This window comes from Hypomesus nipponensis, chromosome 5 (assembly GCF_054491055.1).
Source record: "Hypomesus nipponensis isolate SF chromosome 5, ASM5449105v1, whole genome shotgun sequence".
NCBI lineage: Eukaryota > Metazoa > Chordata > Actinopteri > Osmeriformes > Osmeridae > Hypomesus > Hypomesus nipponensis.
Window position 1 is genome coordinate 11,629,717 of NC_140365.1, and position 21,336 is coordinate 11,651,052.

The following is a 21,336-nucleotide window of genomic DNA, read 5'->3' on the forward strand; positions in this document are numbered from 1 at the left end:
GGAGCTTGGGCTTTCTGCTCGCTGCTCCGTCTGTGGAATGCTCTCCCTGATCATCTCAGGACACCACAGACTGTAGATCCTTTTAAACATGGCCTAAAAACCAACCTTTTTAACAGAGCCTTTTGTTGATGGACTTTTTTGTTGTTGTTGTTTTTTCTGTTTTTCTTTATTTTATTTTTTTGGTCAACATGATTGTTTTTATTTAATTTGATTTGCCCTTTCATGCTTTTAACCTGTAGCACTTTGAGATTTTAGTTGATATAAAGTGCATTATAACTATTATTATTATTATTATTATGGCTTGAGGGTCTTAACAACCCAACTGTAAATACCATGTCAATTAATAGTCTCACTTTTTTTCATTTTATACACTAGCACTCACCTGGTAATGGTGAAGCAGATCTTATCTGCCACAGCAAGAATCCTCTCCAAGTTTTGAGAGCCAAATGTACAGGGTTTCCTGAAGGGGATACCAGGAGGTAAGCCCTCGATGATGACTGAGCCTGGGTTGCTCTTGATCCTCTTGTAAGGCACCTGGACAGGATACTTGATGCCCAGCGCCTCGCCATACTTCCTGTTGAAGAGATCCTGGACCTGCTCTCTTAGGGTGTTGGCCAGGTCGATCCTGGAGAGCTTGGCTTCCAGGCAGTCTGTAGACATAGTGGCATGTCAGCATCTTTAAAAGTAGGGAGTAATTGTTAACGCCAACATGTTCACAGGTGGTTTGAAATGGAAGTGATCTGTGGCAAGATCTGGGTCCGCTACATCTTACACAACAATTAATTAATACATTGATACTGTGATTATGAGACTTTTTTTACACTTCATTATTTACCTGAGAATCCAGGTCTCTTTGATGCAGCAGCATCTTCTGCTAAAGTGTCTTTGGAGTCAAGGTCTGATAAGAAATTGACTCCAAATTATTTTTAAAGATTAGATTGAACTTCTACATGCCTAAAACATTACTGATTGTAAAATGACAGTATGCAATCCCTATGTGCAAGTAAGATTACACTATAACAGCGTGTGTTGAAGCCCACTCCAAAAGAAAACTTATCAAAAGGAAAGTCTGGCTTGTCTGTTATGGTTGTGTGTATTTTGTATTAAGCTGCAGTTACCTGAATTGCAGTCTGGTACAGGAGGCATCTCTTGCTTTACTTGGTCAGTCAACAGCTCTGGCCTTGAAAATACATGTCTTTACTTATAGGCTTAAAATCCTTGTCTATATAACCCTAGAGGGTGATCGAAGTTTGATAGCAGACGGCATATTGCACACTTCTCACCTTTTAATAACAAACTGAATTTGACTGCTGATAGCCAGGATCTTGCGTAGTTTCGCTGCACCAAAGCAATTGGGCCTTCGGAGAGAAATACCTTCGGGTAGCCCGGTGACTATCAGGTCATCTGGGTACATCTGGAACTTGGAGTAGGGCACTTTTGCTGGCTCTGGTAGGCCAAGTGCTTCAGCTGCATGCAAAGAGGTGAGGGTTTTTGGGTGGGAAAGAAATCAAGATAAATAGGCAGACAAAGGAAAAGAGAGAGGGGGGTCAGGCTATCAGTACAATTTATGGAGAATGTTTCTGTTTGCCTACTTAGGATAGGATAACTGTTCAGTTTCAGTTTCAGAGTCTGAGATGTCCTGGTTGGTGTCTATGTATACTGGGTTAGCTCACCATACTTGGTACTGAACAGGCTGTCAACCTGTCTCCGAAGCTGCAGAATCATTTCGCCTATATCTTCAGTGAGGCTTCCTAAATCCAGAAGAGAGAAATAGCAATTCGATGGCACGTGCAAAAAAACACTTTGACCGTGGGCATGTGATTCTTACCACACATGGTCAAGTCTGTAGGATATGCTTACCTTCAGAAGATTTTTGGGCGCCTTGGGTGGCAGATTTTGGTGACAGCGCTTCAGCTGGAAGGTAAGAACGATGACAAATGAGCAGAGTACCAACAATGTAAAAAAGAATAGTATAAAAGTTTTTTGCTTGCACAGCAGGCTAATTCTGAAGTTTAACATCTATTATGACATTCCCAACTGCTGAGTACCCAGACATTGGCCCAAGTTTAGAGATTTTAGGGGATCTATTACAATGTTATTTAAATAAAAAAATTATCTCTTTCTTGTTCTCCCAAGTCTTGGCACATAGTGTTGTTTATTAATGTACAATACGTGCAAGGCAATGATGTGCCTTTGCTGATTTTACATTGCCTAGAGAACAATAAACATCAGTTAGGTTATGCATAGAAAAAGGAAGTCATTCCAGTAAATATTGAATGTTATATTTACTGCACTTACCAGTATCTTATTCCTTCAGTCATCATTTGTGAAAAAAAAAGAAAACTTCAACATAATTTCAAATCAACAGAAAAACTAAAAAAAGGAATGATATGCAGCTCTTATTCTCTACAGCTACCCTGAATCTAACATACAGTATAGCTATCTACCTCATATTAAGTGGATTATGAACAGCAAATCAAGCGTAACCAGAGGATGTGTTCTATGAGAATCAGTGTTTCCCGCAGCACTTTTCAGTTAAGGCCTTAACTACGTAGTAAAAAAAAAAGATTGAGATATCCGCCGTTGTCCTGTTTTCTCCCATCCATCCCAAACTGTGACCAACGCCAGTCTCCCTTCTCTGCAGAACACATTAGTCTATCGCACAAACTAGCCCCACCCCCCACCCTACCACCTTAACAAATCAATTTTCTGCGGGAAACCCTGACATTACTCATGTGTTCTTGGTTACCTCACGCAATTGAACCATAGAAGAAGATTAGGTTTAGCTATAGGCATATACATTGTGTCTATGGGTATAGCATCTACAGCACAGAAGGCTAATAGGAAAGGAGGGGAGCTCCCTGAATCTGAGTTTGGAGTAGAGGAGTCTTAAAAGGACACTACATCAGGACAAGACCAAGGGAAGAATTAGGGACTTGGAGTTTAACTTCAACTCTCGTACTCGAAAACTGAAGTTGTGCACCGTTCATCAGATTCCAAAAGTTTCAAATCAATGTGAACATTATCAAAATTCAGGGATGATGCAACGCAAGAGGTAACTAGGGTTTTCTGGAACCCCAAATGCTGCCAAATATAGAAAGAAAAGAGAACAAAATAGCTAATTCTTTGGAAACCGATGAAACCGATGAAACAGTGCTTTTCATGGAGGAGGAAGGGTGGGAGCAGGGGCGCCGTATAGGGGGGAAAAGTTAGGACAATTCCAAAAAATTGAAAAACAAATAGAAATTATCTATTTTTTTCTTTCATGGGGCCCAAAATTCCTGGCGGCGCCCCTGGGTGGAAGAAATGTTAAGGAGTAGAAGTGGGCACTAGTGACTACAGGGGTAAGAAGGGGGGAGTAGAAGTATCTGTGAAAAGTGTGTTCATACGTGTAGCTGGTAAGCTAGCTCCCTAAAAGAGGCGGAGAGCATGTTGCAGTTGTTGGCCAGCGTTGGTGCTGTGGATGCAGCTGTATCTGGCCAGTCCTGGTGCTGCAGTGAGCAGGTGGAGGTGGAAGAGTGGAAGGAGGCTGCAGTTACCTGCATGAGGCTCAGGGGGGCGACGATGAGTAGAGGGTGGGGCAGTAGCTGCAGTTGGATCAGCCAGAGAGTCGCTAGGCTCCTCTGCAGACACATTGGCATCTGGTTTGTAAGAAAGGACAGCGAGAGTGAAAGGTTAGAGACTGGATTTAAGGTTCTGGTTGTTGACAATAGAGAGGGAGACAAGGGAAGGAGGTACTATTCATAGATGCCACCTACGTCACATCCAAACAGAACGCCACCATATTCACAACCGATCTTGCCCAGTATGGCCGCCCAAACTGCCCATTTGAATGAGAGAGAGACAGAGATATCTCGAGAAAATTTCAATGTTAGGCTCCGATCCTTATTCATTACCCCCAGTTTTATTTTGTCCCTTATTATCTGCCCCAGGCTTGCCCCAATTGGCTTTCCACTATAAACATTTATCGTGTGCATAACCCCTCCCATAAAGTTGGGATAGCTTGAAGGCTGTCAAGAGTACGGATGCTTATCAAAATGCTGTGGCTGAATGGGTGAATGACGTGAAAGTGTGGCATCTGGCCACCAAGGACTTTAATCATGGGAAATTTAGGTATTATTAAAAAAAAATCTAATGTATGATTTTAGTTTAAGTTTATTCTGACTAGATAGCGAGTTGTTAGCTAAGTGGCTAACAGCTAGCTAGCACTCATCTTAGTGCCACTTAGCTCACGAATAGCTGTCATTAATCTGGAAAATGGGCCTCATTCACCGAATCTTCTTAAGAACTAATTTGTTCTCAAATCCCACTTATGCAGTTTTCACAAAGATTCTGGCATTCACCAATGTTTTCTTATTTGGGATTTGTTCTTAGGTAAGAATTTACAGTTTTTGTTCGTTCTAATTAAACATTTAGTATTTCTCTCCTTTAATTTTGCAACTAATAATTTTCATTATTTTACACTTAATTATATGTTTGTTTTAATAGTCAAGTCTTGTGTATGAATTGTGCTCGGCCTATATAAATAAACCACCCTTGCCTTGCCTTGAATTCACATCAATTATGTTGACGGGGAACCTTGCCATCCAATCATAAGTGACTTATCGTGGTATTTATAGGCCCAAAGTAGGCTTATTCTGCATAACACCACACAATTGCGTATTTATTGCTGCTGCAAAATTTTGCAGATCGTGCCCTGAGGAGGGAACGCATCTTCCGTGAACATAACTATTTATTTGCAGAGTGTTGGGATGCTTTAGGCTACCAAGCAGTCCTCATGGATATTTGTAACAGTCAACTGTCTTCAAGGCTATGTTTTGAAATATGTTGTTTTTGCTTCAGAATTCTAAGGTAAACTATTTATTTTTCACTTCATCAGTTCTGCGCCCTTCTCCAAATACAGCGTTCAATGCATGAGTAATTGCATTCCATGCATCGGTTTTATTTACTGCTTTGTATTCACCGCTGACGCTATTAAATATGTTGTGTCGTTTGTCGCTAACTTCTTGCAGCTGTACCTCGACTTCAGAATTCCAAAAGTTTTTCTGTCTTTTGTCGAGGTCTCCACCGTCTTTACCACGTCTTTTTGAAACTTTTATGGGAAATAACGGGATGTTTACCTATGCTAAATAGGAGCTTTCAACTTACGACATATTGGGATTCATCAATCTAAGACCACACCTGCGAACAATTCTGCTGTTTAGGAACACGTCATGAATCACACGTAGACTTTTCTTAGGAACTTTCTTAAGAGCAAATGTAAGATAAACTTAGAATTTAATGCTGATTGAGGCCCAATGTGCAGGGCTTGACATTAACTTTTTGAGGCACTTACGGTCTATGCACAAAAGTCACTTGTCCGAGACCTTTAAATAGCCTGACCTAGTGAAACGGGCAAAACCTGGTTAACGGAGGTCGCTTTCTCAGGCAAATGACCATATCCGCCTGCAAGCGAATGCAGCACGAGACAACTCCACCCCCCCCCCCCCCCCCACTCCACCGAGTTGGAGTTGGACATTTGCGAGAGACAATTTCTAATATCCCAATGCAAGTCAATGCAGCACTTGACGACTCCAACCTCCCCTCCACAGTCGGACATTTGCGAGAGCGAATTTCTAATATACAAGCCCAAACAAAATCTGCAGATTTTTTTCAAATTTTCTGCGGTTATTCAGACTGAAAATCTGTCAATTCTTCAGGGCTGAATCTGGGCTTTTCTGACTAACGTTTTAATATTGGCTACAGTAGCTGGTCTAATGTGAACATTACTCTACCAGTTTCAGGGTTGACAGACTTCCTTTGATTGCTATCACAGACCTACGACCATGGCCACGGGAACTAGGGGTGCTGAGGGTGCTGCAGTACCCCCTGACAGCACAAGAATAATGAAAAAATATATGACTTGAAAATCCACCACCGCGGCACAGCCCAGCAGTAGCGGACTGGCCATCGAGAGCACCGGGAGAAGAATAACGATGGAAAACCAGGCTAAGAAACGTAACGGTGGGGCTGAACAAATAAAAGACAAAAAGACATCACCTTCACTAGACAAGGTTTTACCAATTGAAAAACAGCTGTTTATTTTACATAAGCTCTGCACGCTCGGATTAAGTATCGAACACCCGAACTAGCATCACATCAAACACAGAAGGTGCATGCATTAGCAGGGCAGCAGTGGTGTCGTATACGGGGGCCGGTTCCGGTGGGCTGGTCTGGATCAAAGTCCAGGGCCTATTTTTACTCCCAGTCCGTCCCTGCCGCCCCGCAACATTAAACCCCCCCCCCCCCCCCCAGCACCCCCCTGATAAAATATGTTCCCGCGGCTATGCCTACTACCTAGACTGGTGGCAATGGGCTCTGTTTACAGGTTAAATATTTCGAAAGAATAGAGACGAAATATGTGTTGACAAGTTTATTAAAATTTTGCCTTAGACCAATGCATTCTATTTGAAATTCCGCGGGTTTTCATCAGAATTCTGCGCTCGCAAATTACGTTCGGGCCTGCTAATATCCCACTGCAAGTGAATGCAGCACTAGATTACTCCAACCACCCTCCCCACTGCGCCGAGACCGAGGTGAAATCAGTTTCATATTCGAGATTCAACAAACAGTCATATTCGTACTTCCGTCCAGGCTCTGTGTCATATTTAGGGACCGGGGTAAAAGAGTAGAGAGCCTGAATGCTGAAAAACCTAGCATACATTTGAATACACACAATTTTCAGTGTTTCTTCAATATTTTTGTCAAAATTGACCATACAAACTTCAAACTTGTTGCAAATTCTTCTACTACTAGCTGACCAAGTTGTCCAACTTTCGGTTTGGCTATACAGTTTATTATTGATTAACCAATAGCCAATAAATCAATGAAAACAAATTTTTGTTTTCAGTGTTTCCTCAATATCTTTGATTTAAGGCTTTAATAATGCGCCATAATAATGTAGCCTAATCTTTTTGAGTTAAAATGTCTTAATTTGGGGGCATTCCAAATAAACGTTGATTCCAAATAAACATTGATTAATATACTGCAATTAAATCAGCACTGCCACCCCTCAAAATCCCCTGCCACCTTCTTGCCACACCATGAATATTTTTCTAGATCCCATGCAAATGACAAATAAAACAGGCTCGGTTAAAGAAATCCAAGATTCTGGCATCTTCGGCAGGCTCGTATCTACAAAAAGCAGTCCTCTCTGACATGTTTTGGTGTAGAATAGAGTGAAATACAACATTGTGAACACTGCCAGTGAGCGCCGAGACTCTGAGGCTTAAATGCCAAAACAGTGTAATTAACGGGGGACATGGCTGCCGCCTACTATGCGGGCGACGCATTATCACTCAAATTTCAAGACTTTCGTGACTCAAATCAAAATTCTGATTTGACAGATCAATGGAGAATTGCGTTCTCTCTTAAGGCTGTCCTCCTCAACTTTTTTGGTGCAGAATTCAACTAGATGAAGTCAGCATCACAGAAACTTTAAACTTTAACTTTAAAATTGGGAAAATAGACGTAGAGTGGCACTGCATCTAACGTAAGTAACATGGTATTTTATTATGTTTGAGGTATAACTTGTCCAGTGGAGCAAGTACATTTGAAGTGGAGCAAGAACATTTGGATTCCTTCGACAACTGCCACATGAGAAGCACGACAAAAAGAACGACGAAAAGAACAAGAAAGACGCCGCTCAAAAGAAGGTTGCTGACCTGAAAACCAAAGCTTTTAGCTTTGCCGTGCTGGCGAAACTCAAATCCAGCGAGGTTAGCTTACCCTCACAGCATCCTGAACCCCCTTGTTAATCAGCACCAGATGTCGGAACAGCCACCACAATACACTGTACGTGGGAGACGGAAGATTAGCTCCATATGCTAATTTTCCTGTGGATATTCCTGGGGCTCACACCGTTTCTCCTTCCCTGGACAGCCGGCTCTTGGTTGCAAGCTAACGTTAGCTTCACACTAGCGCTCCACCACCGGACCATGAATCCATCTCCCCCTCAGCTCTCTCAGCCTCCCTCTCCAGTAAACTGTATGCCTCCCCTCCCCCACTGTCAGATAACCCCTTCAACCTCACCAACTATTATAACAACACACTCTCCTCTTGTTTGGATCACCTGGCTCCTGTTAAAACAAAAACGGTCTCTTTCACACACTCAGCCCCCTGGTATACTCCTGAACTCCATAAGATGAAATCCTGTAAATGCCAGCTTGAAAGACTTGACAAGAAAACCGGTTTAACAGTGCATCACCAAGCCTACACAGACCACCTTCAGGATTACAAACATGCCCTCTCTACAGCCCGGTCCACCTACTACTCGCACCTCATCCATTCTGGCTCCACCAACCCCAGGACTCTCTTCTCCACCATCAGTAAACTCCTGAAACCCAGCGACAACATCACTTCTTCCTTCACAGTTAACAAGTGCAACGCCATCCTGTCATATTTTCAAAACAAAATCGACAACATCTACAGCAACCTGACCACTTCCCCTACCTCTCCCACCACCTATCCTACCTCTCCCACCACCCCACCTGTTCCCAGCAATCTCCTCTCTCATCATACGCATCATCAACTCTTCCCTCAGCTCTGATTCAGTTCCTCAAATACTCAAACTGGCTGCCATCACCCCCATCCTCAAGAAACCTGGACTCAACCCTGACGACATGTCTAATTTCGGATCTCCAATCTCCCTCTTCTGTCAAAAATACTGGAATGTGCTGTCGCCTCAGAGCTTAAAACCTACCTCACCTCCAATAACCTGTACGAACAATTCCAATATGGCTTCCGCCCACAACACAGCACTGAAACAGCCCTTCTGCAAGTCACCAACGAGTTCCTCCTCTCTTCAGACTCCGGCCACCTAAACATCCTCATCCTTCTCGACCTTACTGCAGCCTTTGACACTGTTAACCACTCTATCCTCCTCTCCACCATTAATATAATTGGCACTCCCCTTTCCTGGCTCAGATCGTATCTTACTGACCGACAACAGTTCATCCACATCAACAACTGCACCTCCTCCCCTGCCCCTTTGTCCCAAGGCGTCCCCCAGGGTTCGGTGCTTGGTCTCCTCCTATTCATCCTTTACCTGCTTCCCCTCGGCAACATCATACACTGTCATGGATTACGCTTTCATTGCTATGCCGATGACATCCAACTTTACATTTCCACTACCTCCATCACCCCTGCTACAATCTCCACCCTCACCAACTGTCTCAGTGAAATCAAATCCTGGATGCAAATAAACTTTCTCAAACTCAACTGTGACAAAACAGACTTCATCATCATCGGTCCGAAATCCCTCACCAAAACCACCCACATCCTCACCATCAACATTGACAACTCCACTCTGTCCCCCTCCCCTCACATGCGTAACCTTAGCATCATTTTTGACCTTTGACATTTTTGTCACCTCACCCTCGAACTTCACGTCAATAACATCACCAGGACTGCATTTTTCCATCTCAAAAACATTGCACGCCTCCGTCCATCACTCTCCTCCTCCACTGCCGAGATTCTGATCCACTCATTCATCACTTCCAGACTTGATTACTGCAATATCATCCTTTACGGCTCACCATCCAAATCCTCAATAAACTCCAGTACATCCAGAACTCCCCCACACGTCTGCTCACTCACACCCGCTCCGGTGACCACATCACCCCCGTCCTCCAGAACCTCCACTAGCTCCCCGTCCCACAACGCATTCACTTTAAAGTTCTTCTTCTCACTCACAAAGCCCTTCACAACCAGGCCCCCCGCTACCTCACCGACCTGCTTCACCACCACACTCCCTCCCACTCCCTCCGTTCCTCTAATGCCAACCTCCTGTCCACCCCACTCAGGACCAAGCACCGAACCTGGGGTGACAGAGCTTTTTCCATCACCGCTCCCTCCCTTTGGAACTCACTCCCCAAACCCATCAGAGACTGCACCAACCTGTCAACTTTTAAATCATTAGTTAAAACGCACCTTTTTAGATCTGCTTTTAATGTGTAAAAATGCTGTGATTTTGTATGATGTACTTGTTTTATGTTTATTTTAACCATGTAAAGTGACTTTGAGTATTTTGATTAGCGCTATATAAATAAAATGTATTATTTTTATTATTATTATTTCTCTTCCACTTGCCCTCCAAAAAATCCACTTGTCCCGGCTGCACGATCAATCAAATTACGATTTCGGCTTCCCACGATCAAATTCCCGTGATCGAGTGATATTTAAAATGCGTCATTCCGTTAATAGAAGGCTCCGTATCAAAGACCTTGCGTTGTTCTGTACACCTGACAAATAAAAAATATCTTGCACTACTTTGTAGCTAACAGGCCTTTATGCCCATGGTTCAATGGAATGACAGTGTTGTTTGACACCTGCTCAGAAAGTGGTCAGGGAAAAAAGCTGACAATGTTACCTAGGGTTGCACGATTAATCACATTTTAATCACAACTAGAGAGGGTACAATTTCTGGGGAAATTGTAGGGTGTGCTTGCTTGCTTCAGATGCAGGTGGGTCCGTTTTCCCCTTCTAGTGATATTTTCAAGCATTTAGCCTACTCATATTGCATGATTCATTAAGAACACCTTTTGAAACAAGGAACCCCCTTTGAAACAAGCTACTGTAACAACGTTGTCACTGGCAGTATTTCAGATAGAATTGCGATCCAAATAGTACCGTCTGCTAACTGAAAATAAGCCACACAAAACGTACATAAGTTTGATATTAATTTAGGGGGACATGGCTAATTCAAAAGCAGTTTGCTAGAGGCAAGCTAGCTGCCGTTCCTATCCACACTCCAATGATTGTTTGAAAGCGCAGGAAATTAGAACGTTTCTTTTGTAAGGGATAAGTAAGCAATAAGCCCCAAGAGGCCGTGGTTTGCGCTGATTTTAGAACAGGTAAGAAAAAAAAAATATATATATAACTATGATGCTTTCTAGCATGGCTGCCGCCTAAAAGACGAGGCAGTCTCACGGGCGACCTGCACTCGCTCAAATTTCAAAGACTGTCACGACCTAAAACAAAAATGCGAGATTGCAGTTCCACTTGAAATCGCTTTCTCTACAAAGCCAAATGGTTGTGATTTTTTGGGGGTGGTATTTTTCACTAATCCAAGCTCCAATTTGCGAGCTAGAAAGTCTCTATCACGTTGTATCCATGAGTCGTTGCTAACGTGTGTTGACGTGGTGACGTAGCTAGCACAGGTTACCCTTCGTCGACAAAAGGCACTTTGTCCCCACAGAAATTTTGTAACCTCCTAAACTGTGCAACGGAACTTAAATCCAAATAGAAGCAACGCAATCAAGACCAAGACGAACCTTTTGACATCGACGTTGTCTATGTATTCCAAATATTGACTGAGCCTTAGGGGCGCGAAAATAAACAATAATAATAATATATATGTGAGATAACAATGGTTTTTGGTCGATGAAGGCAAGCACACCCCAATGAGAAAAAAATGGTTGAGTCAAGAAGTGGAAGTGCAACAAACCACACACACATAGGATTAAGAAAAGTAATGTGACACATTACTTAAATACAAGTCTTAAATTAGCTTAATGTTATGGTGTTCTTTTCCCAGACAAGCTGTCAATAAAAATCCACCCGTTAAATTTGTGTTATATTGAGAATTTTGTTTAAATCAGGGCAATCTAATCACAATATCTGATTGTCCATGTGCAACTGATATACTTTTCCAGACTTCCCACCTCAGCAAACCAGACAGCAGAGGTCTCACACACAGGTAAACACAATAAGACATATTTCAAAAGCATTGAAGTGTATGACTGCAGTTCCAAGACCATTAAGTTCCCTTGATAATATATAGTTGTAAAATTACATATATTACTCAGCTGGAGGAGTGGTGCTAGCCTACTGGTTGGTTGGAGGAGAAGGAGGCCAAATGAAGAGGCAGCGCTCAGGAGGAAACTTAGAAAGTAAATTCTAATCAGATTTTAAACAACTTGTTGGTTGCCCAACATGAGGAAGACAGCCTGCTTCTTCAACGACTAATTAGTCCTCTCAAGGGCAAATGATTCAAAAATGAACACCCATCTTTGCTGTATTGAAAGGGTCCCGTGTAAGCTATGGGACGTATATTGCATTTGTCTATTTGATTCAATTACGATTTTGGCTTCCCACGATCAAATTCATATGATCGAGCGATATTTAAAATGTGTCATTCCGTTAATATAACGCTCCATATCAAAGTTATTTTTTGCAAAGCCAATCTAGCGCTCCGTAAAACAAGCGAAGCAGGTTCATGCAGGGGGACGCGAGACCTAGCGTGACTAGCAAACGTCATCACGCGACAGGCACACCCTTCTAATAGGGCGGGGTATATAGCAGGGAATTCCAATCCTGCATTGCTAGTGCGACACAAGCACTCTCGGTCTCCTGCGGCCTCCACCTCCCCGGCCTCCTCCCTTTTGTCTGGTTTTCTTTTTCTTCTTTCTCAGGGGGAATGCTGTTGCTCTCTGCCCGGATGTGGAGACGGTGTCTCAGGAGACGGTGTCTCAGGAGACGGTGTCTCAGGAGACGGTGCGGCAGGGAGCCGCTGTGAGCACAACCATACGCCAAATCAAATATTACAATAATGTATTGTATCATGTGGAATAAAGTATCTGAAACAAAACTACCCAGTCCTCCTGCCTGAACCAATAGGTGCTTTCGACATTGGCTGCGGCTGCATGAAACGACCAGCGAGGGTTGCCGCTTGCAGTCGGGGAGGAGTTATAAACGGCTCTGTAAAGTTGGAAAATTTGTCATTTTATGTATTGGGCTACGATAAACTCTTTCTCCAATCCGCAGGGTGCAGCCGGCTGTGGTGCAGCATGGAGTCGAATACACTTAATGCCTGATCGTGAGATGTTCCCTGCACCATGCAGCTTAGTTTCTAGATGCAGACGGTTACAGAGGACAGAGGCCCCGTCCACAGTAGCCCGAGTAAATGTAGAAATGCATATATATGTCTGTGTTTTAGTACCGGTCCTAGCACATCTGGCGCACTAGGCGAAATGTATCAAAAGCCCCCGCCCGGGAGCGCAAAGCGTAGTGCTGCCCCCCCCACTCCCCCAGTAGCACAAAGCGTAGTGCCGCCCCACCCCCCCAGGAGCACACATCGCAGTGCCCCCCCCCCAAACGCAACACGGAGATATGACGTGGCATGGTTGACGCTCTCTGGTGGTTGTGGGGGAGAGTTAATTAATGGATGTACTTGGGACAATGACACCCCACTCTTCATGCCGCCCTAGGTGTGCCTGAACGATAGGGGTACAAAGCAGAGAAGACGGTTTAAACCAAACATAGAGCGACGATTCTGGGTGAGACAGCTAGGGTGGGACAATTTTAAAACACCAAATGGTATTGCCAGAGGAGTATGTAAACAGGGCACCGTGGCGGGAGGGAGGGGCAGGAGTGGCATAACCATGACAACAATTGTCATGTACCCGTGTTAGTGTGGATGGCAAACATTTGGAAAACAATATGAAAACACTAGTATGGACGGAGATGGTTTTCAATTTGAATACGTTACAGAGTAACGTGAGGAAAATTCCACAACAGATAGACGTCGGTCATAAGGCTACTATCTTACCAAGGAAAACAAAAAAACCTACCTGTGACCTGCCTTTGCTCATGCCTCAAGCCAGAAAGTGTTGACAGGCTACTGTTTCTTTCCAAAAACCTGTAAACTAGTCTTTTCTGCATAGTTCTGAAATGTTATTATGTGGTCTGGTATGGAATATTTGTTTTTTATTGATTGTATATTTTGAGTTTTATTCACATCCATTCTGCAGGTACAATGCATTGTGACAATAAAATTTGATTAGGTTAAAATCAACAAATAATCGTGATAATTAATCGTGATCTCAATATTGATCAAAATAATCGTGATTATCCTTTTGGCCATAATCGTGAAGCCCTATATTATGCTATCCATTATAACAAACGTAGGAGGAATAGCCTTTAGTATTTTGGTATAGAATGAAATACCAGTCCGGGTTCCTCTTTTGGCTGCTAATGCAGCCAACTGCACTACATATTGCAGGCATGACTGAGACCGAGGCGATTGGTAAGATGGCGGCGCAAAGTGACAGCGACGTCATGTGACTCAAATGAAAAAAAGAGTTGTGCTAAAGACTACAGATTTTTTTGTCCACAATCCTGTAATGTTGTATTTAGTTATGGGATTTAGGACTGAGTCAGTGGAAGGAGGGACTGACAGCACAAAAGTAAGTTTGAAGATCTCTGTCGGAGTATGGCTACAGGGTGGATTTGTAGAGGGGTCACTGTAGACCATGCTAGAATAAGCCAAAATGAGGAAATATGAAAAGAGTAAGGCAAAAGTAAAACATTTGCTCAAGGTCTACGGGTCCACGAGAGCACATAACCTCCAGAGGAACAGTAGAGAATAAAGGAAGTAAATACAGGTATATCAGTCAAACTCCTACAAAATGTCATGGCTCTTACGGCTCTGACATTCAAGTCCTCATTGGTGCCGTAAAACTCTTTTAACCCGTTAATTAGTAGCGTCACGTATATGTGATCGTTCGAAAGCGGGCCCCACAGAGTACCGTCACACATATGTGATTCTGAACATTCCAACCGACTATTTTCCGATAGACAAAAACTATATGACAAACGCTATAGTATGGCTTCAAAATTTACAATTAGGAGGCTAACAAGTAACACTAGCAGGTAGTGGCATTGCTACGAGTATTATGCTAGGTTGCTAGGTAACGGAAGCTAACGAAAGCTAGCTAGCTTTCGTTTAAAAAAAATAACTCACTCTGGTGGCAGCGTCGGTAATATTTAGAACTCACTCCTCTAAAGGTTAACCATGAGTTAGCATATCCATGCTTTAAAGTGTTTATAAAATGATTCCAAAATAACTTTAATACATTTATTTAGGGCTCCTGCTGTAGTGCAACCAGAGTCTGAGGTGATTCTATCTGGCTCAGACTATTTTAAAAGTAATGGCTGGGCTGGACCACTTACCTGGTACTGTCACCTGAATGATTTCCCCATCTGGAGGCTCCGTTTTAATCTTTTTCAAAGGAATACAATCTCCCGAGGGGCCTTTAAAGAAGCAAAATAGACAGTGCATTTTGTAAATATTTCTAGCTGAGCATGACATTGAACTTAATAGTGTGTAATATTTCGAGTGGTTGGTGGAAGTTTAAAAAATTGCTGCTTTGCTCTTACCAGCTTCACAATCAGCCAAGGGGCTAACACAAGCACTTGTGGATCTGAAATACAGATACAAAATATTTTAGTACACAACCAAGGAGATGAGAAAACTAAAGTTATAGCTGATAAGCCTATAGTTATAGTTGTATAAAATACACATGCAAATTCTGTACAATTCTTAACCTAACCTATTTAAAACACTTGTTTTTACAAGAACATTCCTCTAATTCTTTTTCACATCAAACCTAATGTCACTGCTGACTTGGCATAAGGGCATAGGTGTTGTATTCTTGTATTCTAACCTGCTGCTATGAGGATTGCTAACCAGCTCCAGAGCAGTGGGCAGGACTCGAAGGTTGTCAAGGAAACTGTCCTCACAGGCGGAGCCCATATCATGCTTGCCCTCCTCCTTGGCCACTTTGCCAGCAGCTTCACAAAATAAATATCCACGCAGATTATGAAAACACACCGAGCTACAGAATCCCACATCAAAATATCTGATAAGATGACACTTCACACAGGGACGTGCTAACATGCTAAATGGGAATATCAGTAGTTTTGAGGTAACAGTAGCAAAACTAATTCTTACCTGTGAAAATCCTTTCATCAAACATTCTGTGCAGAGGAAGAGGAGAGCAGAAGAAAGTTAATCAACAGCACCAAAGACCCACTGATAATGTGAATAGCAGTTCTAAGCAGATTGGATAGAAGACAACAGACAACTCTGCAGGGTTCGAGCATGGGCCATCTTCGAGGTCAAGGAGAGTTTAATTCACCTTCATATAAATACAATTTTCAATTCATCCCACAATTCATTTAAGACGAGCAGGCCGTGCCCCCCCCCCCCCCCCCCCCCCCCCCGAGCGAGGCACACTGCCTAATCAAAAATTTGATGCAAAACAAAATGCTTTGAAAAGCAGCAAGACGCTGGCACAATGAGCCAGAGTGTGTGGGGGGCACATGCTGGGGTGTGTGTGGCAGCGGTTACCAGTCAGCGGGACACACAGTCTGTTGGAGGAGGGCAGGGCATTTGACTGGCAGATGGTGTGGGTTGTTACAAACCTTACCTTGGTATATCTGAAATAACTGTCCAGAAAGGACATGGCACAGGCACCTCCCCACAAGGTTTGGTTATTGTAGTTTAATAACGTCATACAGTTATTTACCAAATGGGCTAAACAGGTTTAAAAATGGCTCAGTTCCAATAACCAAGTCCTAAGTCTTAGACTGCATGGGTTCCAGGAAGACTATCTGTTTTAGTACATTTGTGTGGTACCTTCTTGTTAACAGTGTTTCCCAAACATAGACTTATTTGTGGAGGTGCGCCACAGAATCAACACCAGCCGCCACATATTGCGTTTCATAATTGTTTTCAAAAACGATTTAGGTTAAAACACGCAGCGTATTCGTTCAGCTGCATTTCCCTTCTCCGCTCTTCCTCAGTCTCTCTGTCACTAACGCCTCTTTTTCACATTCGCACAGTCACAACGTCAGCACACGTTAGCAACGATGCATACCTACGCCGTTCTAGTAAGACAGCTATTAACAGCGAGCCTTCAGCTTTAGTGCCGTAGCTAAAGGTCTATGAAAGTTGAGGCTACTTTTCGCTAGGTACCTACGAACATGTGTTAATCAAAGGTTCCCTTTCGTTATTTTGGTTAGAAGTCTCAGGAGCTAGCTAGCTACTTACACCCCCCCCCCCCCCCCCCGCCACACATAGCTTTCTAATCTGTGGGAAACACTGCTGTTAGGAACTACATCTTGCACTTTTTATTTTATATAGAGTATCTGTGGTCACACAGACAAATCCAAAACATGCTAACAAAGTTTTGTTCAACTGCAACTCTAGTCCCCTGCAGTACAGCAAATTGTCCTAAAGGCCATATATCCTTCAGTGTAATCCAAGACTTGATTCACTGTTTACCTTTTGACAACAAAGCGGACTCCATGACGCTCCTCCAGGATCCGTTTGAGTTTGGGAACACCGTAAGTGCAGGGCCTCTTGAAGGGGATCAGGTCAGGGATCCCAATGATCTCCACTGCCTCAGGATCGCAGGCGATCTTACGGTAGGGCACTGGGACCATGTGGTCCAAGCCCAGGGCCTCAGCTGGAGTAGAAGAGGATCCAAAGAATTTAAAGACATGTATCTATGTGCATCAATAAACTATAACAACATCAATATTAACATCCACTATGTAATCTAGTAATACCTATAACAACAATGTAGTTACATGAAAACTGCTATGTTGATAAATATAAACTTTTTTGTATTTAATAATATAACAAATATGTTAAAATAATATTTTTCCGTATGTCCTTATGTAAGCTTAATGTAAAGTGTTCCTGCTGATCATCTCACTCATATCTTGACTACTATTAGGAATATCTTTACCGTAACGACTGTTAAACAGAATCTGGACACATTCTCTCAGTGTGTTGATATCCTCTGTCTCTCGGATGAAGGAGTCCCATTTTTCTGTCAATAAGACAGAAGAGATCAGAAGATGATCATGTGACAAACAAAATAACCCCAGGTCTAAAATGTTGAATCTACTGCAATGAAGGCCTTGTTAGGATTGTTATTGGTTGTAAGCCTGGGAAACTGGTTTACATTGCTGTACATGCCTCATAATATGAATAGGAGGCTTGGTAAATTGTATACCATTTGACATTTCCAAACACTACTCAACACAGTCCCAGTCAGTTGTCCAGAAAAGGGAGATATATGCTAGTTAAGTAGGGTCTTGACTCACAGCAGTGTTTGAAGATCTCACAGTGTTCCTTCACAGAGACCAGACGTGATAAACCTAGGTGTCCTGGCTAATTGCCTCATCTGACAGACTCAGTCTGTCTGCCGAATCGGGCACTAATTACCGAGACATCTTTACCTTTAACAGGCAATAGTTTCAAAATCCTTCAAGCACAGACAAATGTTGCTAGACAAATGAAAAATAAGGTATATCCATATACAGTCATAAGGGAAATATACAAAAATAGGATGAACTGTTACTTTGCTTTATTCCGCAGTGTGATTTGGATTGAAACTCCACTAGTCATTTAACATACATTAATATATTGCTACCCCCCTTTCCTGCCCTACATAAAAGTATCCTATGTTGTCCCTAGGATCTATATATTATATATTCAACCTAGTGTTGCTCATTAGATGCCATAGAAACAGCTAGAGGGTATCTGAATATAAAACCCTTGAGATCATGCCCTTCACCCTTATGGTCTAGGTTATGTGCTGGGGGCCTACCTTACCTGATTTCTCGTGCACAATGGAGAACAGGAGCCTCTTGGAGACATGGATACTGGGGGGGCTCTGGCCCAACTCCCCTGCCAGTCCTATCCTCTCACCTGGGAACACAATACCGGACATGGAACATGAACAGTGGTAGATAAGTGACATGTAACAGTAATGGTATTTATTGTTTGTCTTGTTTTTTATGGTGATGCCTTACTCATGTGTATTCTACTGCAAACATATTTTACTTCCACATTAAGACCTGAAAATGCATCTGTGGACATCCCTTACAGAAAGATAATATATTTACCAATATATGATTTGAAATACATTTTAATATATTTGTATATATTATTTTCCATTACATTGACCAATATATTATATATGGAAATAATATAATATAATATATAATATTATATTGATGATAAATATATTACTAATATATTATAAACTATAATATATATTCATGTAATGTATTGCAATATATTGCAGAATACAGCAATGATTGCCGTTTTCCATATATTTCAATATGCAGAACATTAATATATAATATATGTGGTTATATATCCCAAAATATATGCAATTATGTATTCATAAATAACCACCATAATGTATGCCGCTTTATATGGGAAAATGTATGTGTAATATATGTAAAGATATAGTGTCACATGTATACTTCATATATGGTAGAATATATTCTAAATATATGTAAAATTATATGGAAAGATATATTGTACAATGCATGTGTACATATATGAGAACATGCCTATTCAATGTACAGACATTTATGGTGATATTTACATTTAGTCATTTAGCAGACAATATTATCCAGAGTGACTTACAGTAAGTTACAGTAAGTACAGAGACATACCCCGAGGCAAGTAGGGCAAATTGCCTTCCCCAAGGACACAGCTTCATTTTAGGGCTTCCGGGAATCGAACCGGCAACCTTCTGATAAATAGCCTGATTCCCTAACCGCTCAGCCATCTAGAAGGTATTCTAATAAGGTTGTCAACGGCAGTATTTCAAATGGAATTGAGATTCAAACAATACCACCTGCTAACTGAAAATGTGCCCCCAAAAACGTAAATACTGTTAAGATTGACATTTATTTAGGGGGAAATGTAGCCTGACGTTGTCATACTCATAATTCTAGTCAGAATATGAGTCTGAAAACTCTCCGTTGGGCTGTGACTACGGGGCGTGTTTCAACCGAACTCGTAAAACAAATGCCTCTACGCTCAATTGGATAGACCTACAACCAATCAGAGCAACGTAATATGTTGTTTGTTGAAAACGAATTCAACCCAAGGGCTCTTTCGTGACGTTGTTGATTACGTTACTGTTGATCATCTGTCCATCATCATATAAAGCCCGCTCTGGCAATTTCATTGGTCCGCCAAGATCCTGGTTTTATGTAGTTGTCCCAATACGAGACCCTCTAGAGTCTAGACCCAACTTCCCGACCAAATTTTTTTGTGGGCGGGGAGAAGTTGGGCTGGCAGCCAGGCCAGGGGAAATGGCTAATTCAAAAGAAGTTTGCTGGAAGCGATCATTGTCAGTATATATTTCAAATATTTTTCCATATAATTTTACCTATATTTAAAATATATTCTACAATATATTGAACTCATATCTGTACATTTATTTCATGTATATCTTTCCATATAATTAGGATTCCCCCGTCAGGAATGGGCTTTAAGGTGACTTCCCCCCTAAAGTACCCTGCAAAGTTTCACCTTAATATGTGTAAATATGACTGAATTAGAGCCGTTTGAGCTTGGACCAAATGTGACTATGATTGCCATAGGAGAAACGTCTTATTTTATTATTCAGTAACTGAACACTGCAAAGTGTATATCTTGGAATGGCTCAACTGAGTGAGAGATTGTGCTGGTAAACGAAGGGTTCCAGGTTCAACTCCAGACGTGGGCATTTTTTAATTTTTTTGGACAAAACAGTTTCTAGTTTTCTGGATAATCCCGGTGTAACTATCTATTATGTCAATTTTACAATATTTTGCCATTTTGAAGGAGGAACTCGCCATTGCTGCTTGCAGCTATATTTTTTACATATAATTCAAATATATTCTACCATATATCAAACATACATGTGACACTATATCTTTACATATATTAACAATGCATTTTCCCATATAAATCGGAATACATTATGGTGTTATTTATAGACATAAAATTGCATATATTTGGGGATGTATAAAACATATATTATATATTCATGTTGAATATGTTGCAATATATGAAAAACGGCAATCATTGCTGTATTCTGCAATATATTACATGAATATTTATTATAGTTTATAATATATTAGTAATATATTTATCATCAATATATTATCCCATGTATTTCCGTACAATATAAATATTAAATCCCATATATGGACATATATTTCCTAATGTATCACATGATATTTTCCAATATATTTTCCTTCCGTAAGGGATTATACTGAAACCCCAAGCTTTCCTCAGATCAACATGCTATCTCTTACTGTTGTCAGCGCCATCCTTGGAGGATGCTGCTTTCTCAGCCCCCGCCACCCAGGCCCCCAGGCGGTCTTTTCCCAGGTTGAGGAGAGACATGGGCTTGAGGTCCAGTTTCCCATCTGGATGCGGCTGGGAAGACATGGGCATCCCATACAGAAAGCTTGACAGCATGGAGCTGCTGGAGGCCGATGATGTCACTTCATGGGCGGAGGAGACGGTGGCGGCCTTGGCGGGGGCATGGTTGGGTAGGCTCTTGGTGCCAGAGGAGGGGTTGAGGTTTATGTCAGCATTTAACTTGGACTCACGGGAGGGCTCCTCCATTGATCTTTGAAAAGTGTTGGAAAAGAAAATAAGATGAATGCACACTAACTGACTAATTGCAGAAGCAAGCCATCTAGTTA

The 21,336-nt window shown here is 41.9% G+C and overlaps 1 protein-coding gene across 7 annotated transcripts in view; it reads right to left on the bottom strand.

Moving 5' to 3' along the window:
• The window catches only part of gtf2ird1 (GTF2I repeat domain containing 1), a 31,078-nt gene that overhangs the window by 3,404 nt on the left and 6,338 nt on the right, over window positions 1–21,336 (bottom strand). For all 7 annotated transcript variants that reach the window (XR_014755141.1, XM_084698010.1, XM_084698013.1 and 4 more), the window contains exons 7-21: window positions 20,941–21,260; window positions 18,449–18,544; window positions 17,577–17,660; window positions 17,108–17,291; window positions 15,773–15,798; window positions 15,486–15,612; window positions 15,199–15,242; window positions 14,992–15,072; window positions 3,540–3,641; window positions 1,861–1,914; window positions 1,674–1,751; window positions 1,284–1,467; window positions 1,119–1,180; window positions 836–898; window positions 383–650 (exon numbers count right to left, since the gene is read on the bottom strand). Coding sequence is in view for 6 of the 7 variants with exons in the window: in XM_084698010.1 (XP_084554136.1) it covers window positions 383–650; window positions 836–898; window positions 1,119–1,180; window positions 1,284–1,467; window positions 1,674–1,751; window positions 1,861–1,914; window positions 3,540–3,641; window positions 14,992–15,072; window positions 15,199–15,242; window positions 15,486–15,612; window positions 15,773–15,798; window positions 17,108–17,291; window positions 17,577–17,660; window positions 18,449–18,544; window positions 20,941–21,260 (1,773 nt within the window). In the remaining variant the exon portion in view is untranslated. The remainder of the gene's footprint in view (window positions 1–382; window positions 651–835; window positions 899–1,118; window positions 1,181–1,283; window positions 1,468–1,673; window positions 1,752–1,860; window positions 1,915–3,539; window positions 3,642–14,991; window positions 15,073–15,198; window positions 15,243–15,485; window positions 15,613–15,772; window positions 15,799–17,107; window positions 17,292–17,576; window positions 17,661–18,448; window positions 18,545–20,940; window positions 21,261–21,336) is intronic.